We start from the raw sequence: 10,358 nt of genomic DNA, 5'->3' as shown, positions 1-10,358 counted from the left end.
CGTTAGTAGTTTATACCCTTAGCGAGGCCGAATACAATTCGAGTTTCATCAGTTGTGCACGAGTATGTCATTACACTTTATCAGTATAAATACAAACTTCATATCATGACTAAACCTGGACGAACTTTCAATTACATCATAATCTTAAGGGCTTAAACATCGGTATCGGAAGTAAAACGTTGATCATTAAATACATGCAAGTATCTAGTGTCATGCAAATAATACAGCATACTCATGAACAATATGTTCACAAGTTTCGAATAGAATTAGGAACAAAAAAAGTATATATCTGATATTTTTTTTTAAATCCCAACACATCATTTCCCTTAAAAACTTCCTTACGTGTCCTTCTTTTGGTTTTTAGAACATAGTGACGCAGATTGCTAAAACTATTTGCTTAATGTTTTCCCCCCATACTAAGCACTGATACAGCTTATCAACGGAAACCCGTCCCAGGGACAAACACTCGTCTTATCTGTGTATTTAAAAAAAGAAAAAACAAACCAACAACACTACTGACCTCGAGCCTCCAACCTGTACAATAACATTCAAGATGAGATGTATTCTCGGGTTTTGGATATTTCTGATCTGGCTGGAAACTGTGGTTCTTAGTGTTTTCTGTTACACGGAGATAAAGCCTTCAATTAATTGCAGTTTTTTGGCTAACTATTCTGGGTGCGAGCGTAAGACGTTTCCAGAGTCTCTTCATCCGAACGTGGACTGCATTGACTTGTCGGGTAACATGCTTACATATGTTAACAAAATTGAGGGATTAGATAACCTGTTTTATATGGATTTATCATCCAACATTCTGAAAACTGTTGACAATGGCGCTTTCGCGAGTTTACGAAAACTCGAGTACCTGGACATCTCCAATAACGAACATCTTGGATTAGCCGTGTTACCAAATGTAACAAACGGGTTAAACCAGACAAACATCAAAGTGTTGAAGGTTGACCAGATATCGTGTCCTGGCGGAAGAAGCAACATTCTCCAACGACATCATCTTTCACACCTGGACAACACGTCTCTTCTAGAACTAAGTATCGCCACTAATCGCATTGAAACACTAGAACCGTGCGTGCTGTCCCGCTTACCAAAATCCATCAAGAGGCTCTCTATCGCAAGGAACCGCTTGATAGCCGCGGCGTATGTTCTGGAGTATCATTCACTCGTTAATGTTGAAGTTATTAACGCCAGTCTAAGGAACAGCCCTTTTCCGTTTCTGAGGACCATTTCTGGATGTAAAGAAAACTTGGACATTTTAAAAAACGACACAGTTTATCATCCCGGTAATTGTCAAAATGATCTGCAATATCCTTTATGGTCCAACACATCGGGGCGGCTTATTTCCGTTTCAGCGCCCCCTTCTCTTCGCACATTGTACGTAAACTCGAGCAAAATTTTTTCAACGGTGGTCAAATTTCGGATCTTGCCAAACGTAGTTAGGCAAGTGTATCTTCAAGACAATATCATTCATTCGTGGATTGGGCCTATGCATGGTGTTGAAAACATAACCGTATTAGATATGTCAAAGAACTTTTGTGCGAACATCGGTAAAGACGTAGGTGTAAATCTAACTGGTTTACTGACACTTAAATTAGCAGAAAATGCCCTTGGTCCGCGATTTCAGTTTGACTTAACTGGAAAAATATTTAGAAACTTACGTCAACTTCAGTTTTTAGACATTTCGTACAATAGATTACAAGCGTTACCATTTCCGTTTTTCAAAAATCTGAGGAGTATTAATCACTTGTATGTTTCCAATAATCTGTTGTCTGACTGGTGTATTGCAATGGGACACATGGTTAACTTAACGACACTTGATTTATCCAAAAACAGAATCGGAACAATATCGCCGCGAGGAATGGCGGAACTAGATTTGGTTCTTGCAAGAGGTAACTTATCTATCAATTTGAGGAACAACAAATTACTCTGTACTTGTGAGAATTTAAATTTCCTGGAATGGATGTTCGTAAACAGAGCCCATTTCAAAAATATTGATCTATACACGTGCTCTAACGCTCAAAAAGATTACATGAACATTAATTTTAAACAATTCAGCAAGTCTATCAGCCAGCTAAAAGAGAAATGCAAATCGTATACCCTTTACTACATAATCATATCGGTAACAGGGACTTGCTTTCTGAGTGTCATTTTTGGTGTAGCTCTTTACCGCAACCGATGGAAAATTCGGTACATGAGATACACCCTGTTCCAGCGAGCTAGAGACAGCCACTTGCTGTCCTCGTCATCCGACGATTTGTTCCTGTACGATGCGTTCGTATCCTACACTAGCAAAGACAGGGACTTCGTGATAAAAGACATGATTCAGAAATTAGAACAAGACAACGGCGTTCAACTTCTTATCCGAGATCGGTCCTTCATACCAGGTGAATTCAAATGCCAACAGATCGTGCGCTCCATCCAAGAGAGCAGAAAAACGATATGTGTCGTCTCAAAACGATACCTGAAATCCGCTTGGAGGGACTATGAACTGAACATGGCTAGAGTAGAAGGAGTGGAGGTCAGGAAATCCATGAGATACGTCATTCTTATTCTTCTTCCCGAGGTTTGTAGCGGTGGCTATCCTAAGAAGATTTCGGATTTCTTAAAGAGAGACTGCTTCATTGAATACCCTGACGACCCTGATGGATACGAGGAGTTCTGGCAAAGGCTTTGTAGTGCTTTACAAGAGAACGCCCAGGATTAACATAATGTTGGTTTCTGTTCCATACACATCGGCACTTTTGACCACATATGATTCTCAAATGGATTACCTTTTATATGAGAATCATCTAATAATCATGTGTATCATGCATATCGAATTGTATGCATGAGTATCATATGTGGCAGGTTAACTGAGAATCTTATGAACATTCAGTTGCTTGTTTAGAAATTAAGCAAGAAAACTTCCATTTTTGATAGCTTGCAAAGACTGACAATACATCATTCTCCTTAATCAAAAAATGGCGTGCTTATCCGAAACTCATTATTTCTAGTATTCGTACTAGTACATCAAATAAAAAATCCTACTAGAATTGAATATGATAAGTTTCACCCTCTAGTTAAACATTTCTTTCAAACACGTTTTACAAATTTTATTTTTTTGTTTTGTTTTTAAAATTATTTAAACCATCCTAATAAACATTGAATGCTCATGTGGATCGAGTTGGTTTTTTTTAAAAGTACCGCTTTTGTCTTAGCAGTACATGTATGTTAAACAAGTGCCGCGTTTCCATAATAATTACCGTCTTCCGATATGATTAAACTAGAATTTCGTTTTCTTATATAATTCATCGAGAGTCCTTCAACTACACTTCTCCTGACGTTTTATTATCTTGGTGGTTATATTCAACATATTTGAAAGTATTGTGATTTATGATACTTGATAGTACATTTTACTATTGTCAATGTTAACACTGTGTTAAACCATATTAGTTATCAGTTAAGACGTATTTGCATAAAAGATTATGTCTCCCTTTTTGAGTTCAAAGGACAACACAACAACATCTTTCATTTATTTAATTAAGTTTTTGAATAAATACAAACTATTGTTGAATTCATTGCATACGCTTTTTTGGATAGCTGCAGTTTTTATCTTTATTAGACAAGTATGTTCTATTGTTTTCTACTTTTATCACACTTTACATTTATAAGTAGTACTACAGGAAAAAATATATTTAGGATCAAGCGTAAAACGATCAAATATACATGTATTTACATGTATCAATTAAATGTTTACGTTTAAAAAAAATCCCAATTGTATAATCTTGGATTATAAACATTGTTCAAAATGATTCACAGATTTGTTACACATTTTCATTATCACAGTGACTTAATATACATGTATGTACCTTTTCGACAATCATGGCGACTTTAAAGCACATAAACACAATCTATTTGGGACAATCTTGTTTCTCCATGAACCCCTCCCGTTTACCGTCAGCACCGCTTCCACATTCCATTTCCGTGTCGGAATTCTCTAGCAGACTCTCCAGAATGACGGACGGTTTCCTCGTCGCGGAGCCACAGCTCACAGATTTCACACCGTTGGAATCAAAGTGCGTTTCTTGTCGGATAACGTCTTTAAAATGCTGGGCCTCCTCCTCTTGCTTCCTGCGTCTACGCTGGCTGCCTTGATCAGGCGATTCAATGGAGGAGCAGGATGGCGAGTGGCAAGATTTCACAGGGGAATGTTCAATGTCGGACGGCTTCGTTAAGGAGGCCGTGTTTCTCCCTGGGCTTTGGTTTGGAGTACTGGTCAGAACGGGCCTTCCTTGGTCTCCCCGCTCGTCGGGTATCGCCGACACGAATTCAGCTTTGCTATCGCCACAGCAGTCCATCATTTCTCCCGTGGCTGTCGGCAGCATCTTCTCCTCTTGGCAGACATTGAGTCGACACGTAGCGTCGTTTCTGAGCATCGATTCGACGTCGAACTGATCCTGATCCATATTGGACTCGGAGGAGTCCATTTTTTCGAAATGGCTCTTTGGAGATTGTGATTGCGATCCCAACATTTCCTCTCTAATTGTTTCTCTTGCTATATCAGTTTCTTGTTGAGGTTCGAAATCGTTCAAAATGAGGTTATTTTGTGGCTGTGGTGAGGTAGAATCCAATTGGGGTAGGCTGTCAAAAAGTAGTTCTGAACTGGAAATACCAGATGATGTCACTTCATTGCTGAAACACAAAATGCTTCAACTTTAGAAGTAACCGTGTTATGAAGAGGATTTTAAGGTTTATGTCGAACACTACATTATCAGCTTAAGAAGACTTGGTAGTCAACAAATCATATATCTACCTTAAATACCTTAAAATTTTTTGAAATTATATTTTCAATTATAAAATATTTCTTAGAAAAGAAAATTTCATAATCTTAGCCAATTTTGACAATCTGAATATTGATGAGCTTCTCTTAGCAAATCAGAAAAATTTGATGAGCAAATCTAGATACATGTAGTTCTACCCCAACGAAAGACCAAGCTCTTGTTAAAATGGCCCAAGATTCTAAGAGCCATTCAATTGATTACAAAAGATAAATTGGGACTTACTCCGTAAGCTTGGACAGCCACTGAGGGACAGAGGGCAGCATGTGGATCGGCCATCCTAGTTTTTTGGCCACATCCATGTCCACGGGTATCATCACGTAGGGCTGTCCATCCACAGACAAGTACTGGTCGATACCTTCAGACAATTAGAGAAAATAGTTATTTCGCGGGACAGTTCACACACTTGCTTGAAAATTGCTTCTAAATTTAAAGTGAAACATTCACCAAGAGATATAGAGGTTAATCTGCATTAACTACATCGTACATTTTTCGTACAGACTGTTTATTTTTAAATGCATGTCATAATATAACTTAAAGTGGTATGGGACACCTCCATTTTCAAATTGTGACGTATATTCCAATCGAAATAAAAAATAAAATCTAGCAAAATTTTATAAACTTTTTTCTTTCACTAAATTGTTACCTAACAGCGTAGCGCAATGGGATAAAGCGTTAATTAAGTAGAAATCACAAGTTCGAATCCTGCTGGGGTTTTTATAAGTTGTACTTTTATCTACATTAATATCGAGAGGTGTTCTATACCACCTTAATTACAGAAGTAAGATATCTACAACCTAGCACCTTAATACCATCATCGGAAACCCATGGCAAGTTTCCGCTTTAAAACGTTAAAACCATCAACGGAAAACTGTTATAAAACGTTATAATTGTGGATTTCCGACGATGTCCGCATACTACTGCTTACAGTTATAAATTTTACCACACCTTCTTCAAACGGAGCGATGGTCGGGTTAATGTCGTCCAGATCGTCGCAGACTTCCTCTTCTTTCTGTCCCTCCTGGTCAGAGTCCAGCCCCATCATGTCAAACTCCACCTCGTCCCCCTCTATCTGAAGGTCGTCCTCATTCAAATCGAGGTTAAGAAACGGGTCGTGGTCCAAGTAGTCCTCGTCCGAGATCTCGAAATTCTCGAACGATTCCGTGGCCACGGGTTCGTACCGGACGGTGATGGAGCCGGTGGTGGTCGGGGAACACTCGATTTCCGAGAACATGGTCCGAGATGTGGGGATGGGGATGGCTTGTTGGTAAATCTGAGGGGCCTGAACGTACGGCCCGTGAACATTAGGTAGGTAAGGGTAACGGTAGGCTTGGTACGGCTGGGGATAAATCCCCGGAATAAAGTTCACTGGGGACGACGCCATTCGATACTGAGCAAAGTGAGGCCCGGCTCCGATGATTCTCGGATGGAAGAAATTGTTACCGTTCAGACCAGGAACTTGAGGCCCATAACTGTAGCCCTTTGAATAGCCGTTCTGTTTTTCCAGGCTTGGAAACGTTATTGTGGTCTGTCCTGAATCGTCCACAATAAGCAAGTCTGGGTTGTCTTCACTTCGTTTGAAGACGCCGATGTGGGGCGGCGCCTGTTTGTGAAACAGTCCACGCTCCATCATTTGGATCCGCTCCTTGTATGTGGGATAACTGCGGATGAGGGGGCGGGGCGCGGGCGGCCTTTTCATGGGGTTGAGTTTTGGAGGTTTGGGTCGTGGTTGGTGGTACTCCGAGCTTCGGGGATACTTGTACGGCAGTTCATACCTTCTTCGCTTCGACTTCTGAATAAATGGAGAGTCTATAAGTTTCATTTTACCATTGGGTACAATTATGCAATGTTCTGGTCGGTCGGGGCCCTTTCGTTTTGACTTCTGCTCTTCTTTTTGTCTGTGTGTTGCATGTGATTTCCGCCCAAAATCTGTATTTTAAAAATGAATGGTCTAATTCATTTACATAAATACTGTAGGTTTAGAAACTGCATTAGACATCATTGTTACAAGAAATGCAAAATCAATCCATCGAAGCACCACAACTATACAAAGCCGTGGTAATGAATATGAGAATATTTATGTACATACACAGATCCGTCTTTTCTCCTTACCTGGACCCGGTTTTCTTTGCAACTCATCGGAGCGATTATGGTAAATCCTTTTTTCTTCCTCTGGCAAATCATTCCAGGATTCTACTAATCTGAAATTGGAGAGCCTAAAAGTTGTATCATCATAATGCATATGAAGGTAAATATGTCAATTTTAGATAGGTATGAAGCACCTTTTTCTAAAAAAGCATAAAAAATTTGTAGTTTTGTGTCAGTTTTTAAATATGTGTATATGCAAAACTTCCATGATTGCCTACATCGCTTACCCGAGGAACAATGTTCAACGAACTCAGGTGAGCTAAAAACAATTACATAAACTTGTTTTTCTAAAATAGAACAGTTACTAAATGGGGCTTTATGTTCAAACTAAGTTCAAACATGAATACTTTACTAAAAATATGAAACTGCATTTATATGGAAACTCACTTCGCACTCAGTTCCACGGCCTTTATATTGGGGTGTTCCAATTCTAGTCGTGGCCTGGCGTCATTGGCATAAAGCATAAAAGCACTCAAAGGGCTGACAGGGGGTTCCTTCTTATCCTCATGTTGATCTGTATAAGAGTAATTTTCACACATGCATTGTAGTAACAGGCATACATGCTAAAATAACTTTTAATTTATTCAATTAATGTTTCGAAAATCTGTGCAAAAACCAGAATAAGTGACAGTAGAGGAACATTTGCATTTTTAACGCATAATGTATCTATAATCAGATCATGTCGTTTATTATAGAAAAAGTAAACGTAAAAACACAGTTATATTTATGATTCTTAACGTTTTGCCATTCTCAAACATAGATATTTAAGCATTTAATCATTATTTTTTATCCATATATGGGCATATTTGGAGGTGTGGGGTCAGTCCGTGCATTTCGTATTTATATTGTAAATTAAAAATGTCCAACAATTATAAAAATTATAAAATACTCCAAGTACGGTACCTTTTTAGGGCTAGAATAGCTCAGTGGATAGAGCACCTGACAAGATATTAAGAGGGCCCGAGTTCGAACCCCGGTCTGTTTTGTCACTATTTCTCCTATCGGAATCCCGTTACAAATGAAAACAGATTTAGAGGTAAAAATGGCAAACCTAAGTTAAGGTCAGGCGACACGTTCCTCGAAAAATGATAATTAATTTTCAAAATTTCAAAACAGCCAGATGATATAACAAATAAAAATATTATTATCATTTTTGAAAATGATTAAAATTTTATAAATATATATGTATATGCCAAAAAGTTTTATATCAGCAATTCAAGTGCATTTTCAATAAGATTACATAGAAAATTGCCAACTCTAGTATCTTGCAAAAATGCCTGGTAATAAAAGTACCGTAATCTTTTGCAAGAAAGCTTGTCAAAGTAGTAGGAAATCAATGACAAATTTCTAGAAAAAGTTATCTAAAATCGAGGAACGTGTCGTGACTGTTGTCTGACCTTAAAGGGGCATGGTCATGATTTTGGTCAAACAGTTATCTTATTATACTCTATTTGTCATTATTTACAATGCTAGATAAAAAATAGAAAGTATACGGGGATATTGCAATGCAACAGCCCTGAATAACACGTTGAAAAATTGTGCGAGGTATTCCGAGTGAGTTCCGAATGGAGAAAAGATGTCAAATATCCTTAAGATATTTGTTTCCGTTCCTGTGAACTTTTATGAATAAAAAATTATAATGAGTCAATGAAAATATCTTGGATAATTTCCCTTTCATCGATTTCTATTGTATTTCTTTCACTGGTGTGACACTGATATGTAAATATCAACAAGTGATATAACCAATAACTTGGGACAAACTACAGTAGTATAACGACTTTACGAGACTGATATCCAGTATCCAGAGACCACGTGCCCAGTTTATCATTTGGTCGAAACCTACAGCGACTGAAACTGACAGGACTGAAATCTACACGCCCCTTTATCGATTGGTCCAAACCTACAGCGACCTAAGAAAAATCACGCATGGTCACGGTTTTGGTCAAATTTTCCATTTATTACTGTGTACAATGCTACAGTAAGGCATTAGATTTCTAACAGTCAATCAAAGTCTGAGTATCGGCTGTCAAGTTATAAGCGAACTACGGGCTCACAATTCATGGTAATGTAAAATTCGCTCAGATCATGTTTTTTGGCTTGTTAATATTTGTCAATTTCTTTCTCTTTAAAGTCATGTAAAAAGTTCAGCTGGCAGATATAAGCCATATATTTTAAAAAGTAAGTGAAAGAAATAATTTATATACATGTATAGTCTGTCCCAAGATATTTATGCTGCATATTTGAACGATTTTTAATAAAAATAAACATACCTGTGACTGAAGTGCAATTAAAATCGATGAAAGGGAAAATTCCCAAGATAACTTCATTCATAAATTATCATTTTTCCCTCGTAAAAATTCACAGGAACGAAAACAGATTTCCTACGGAGATTTATAATGGGGAATGTTGACATCTTTTCTCCATTCGGAAATACTCGGGACACCTCGTGCAATTTTTCAACGTTATTATTCGGGCGTCTTCATCTCCTTGGCGATGGAAAAACCTCGTAGACTTTTTATTTTTAGCCGTGTACTGATACCCGACAAGCTAGAGGGGGCGTTTAAAAGGGGAAATCTTGGGATTTTTTCATACTATTGAATGAAAATCGTCTGAACCAAGAGGTATTTATAAATATTGAATAATTTAAGAAAATATGCGGCAAAAATATCTTGGGACAGACTGTAGTCATGTATAGCATGTGCAATTTATGCACAAGTGTGCTGTACGTATAATACAAATCATTTATTTGTACTAAAATGTTGTACATTTTATGCCACACTGTTCATTGGGCCTTTAGGTTATCTTTGATTACATTATAACATTTTAAAAAAGCTTATCACGATTACGAACTCGAACGATCCCCTTTCCTTCGAGCCTCTATATGATAATGTTGATATCCGGAAAGTCATACTCTGAACAAACTTGGATAAAGTTTATAATTAAACTACATAACTAAGCTTTAAGATATTGCTGGCCAGCGTGTTCTGAACACAATTTTTCGACCCCTCTCCCTTTGCTTTGTTTATATATTGCTTCCATGCTGGAAACAATATTCCGAGGTTATTCAACAGGAAAAGGTTCAAATCCGCTTCGTATATATAAATATACATATCTTAAGATCAATATTCACAGAGTATTCTAGCTATGTGTACCCTTTTCTTTTCTTTTCTTGGTGGGTGGAGTCGGCATTCTTCTTTATTTTGAAACCTGCCACTTTTTCTACTTTTCCGCAGACGAAAGTCGCGTCATCACAAAGTGTGTAAATCGGATATCAAAATCCGCCAGGACGGAACCTTAGTTTCCGGAATAAGGAATTTTTAAATTCATTTCATTCTAAAATCATGACAGTACAAATTATAATCATATTTTATTGTCAACACTGGA

General features: G+C 37.8%; 2 protein-coding genes across 2 annotated transcripts; one reads left to right on the top strand and one right to left on the bottom strand.

Moving 5' to 3' along the window:
* Nucleotides 1–338: 338 nt before the first annotated feature.
* Nucleotides 339–3,413, top strand: LOC128183459 (toll-like receptor 4). The gene has a single exon (XM_052852442.1). The coding sequence runs from the start codon at nucleotides 554–556 to the stop codon at nucleotides 2,711–2,713; it is 2,160 nt and encodes a 719-aa protein (XP_052708402.1). The 5' UTR covers nucleotides 339–553; the 3' UTR covers nucleotides 2,714–3,413.
* A 110-nt stretch (nucleotides 3,414–3,523) lies between these two features.
* LOC128183457 (uncharacterized) lies at nucleotides 3,524–10,358 on the bottom strand. The gene is made up of 6 exons (XM_052852440.1): nucleotides 10,127–10,358; nucleotides 7,362–7,488; nucleotides 6,939–7,027; nucleotides 5,775–6,755; nucleotides 5,052–5,184; nucleotides 3,524–4,680 (listed from the first exon to the last, which is right to left on the bottom strand). The coding sequence occupies exons 1-6, from the start codon at nucleotides 10,161–10,163 to the stop codon at nucleotides 3,900–3,902; spliced, it is 2,148 nt and encodes a 715-aa protein (XP_052708400.1). The 5' UTR covers nucleotides 10,164–10,358; the 3' UTR covers nucleotides 3,524–3,899.

The sequence above is a fragment of the Crassostrea angulata genome, chromosome 5 (genome assembly GCF_025612915.1).
Source record: "Crassostrea angulata isolate pt1a10 chromosome 5, ASM2561291v2, whole genome shotgun sequence".
NCBI classification, from domain to species: domain Eukaryota; kingdom Metazoa; phylum Mollusca; class Bivalvia; order Ostreida; family Ostreidae; genus Magallana; species Magallana angulata.
This window is presented reverse-complemented; position numbering and strand designations above follow the sequence as displayed.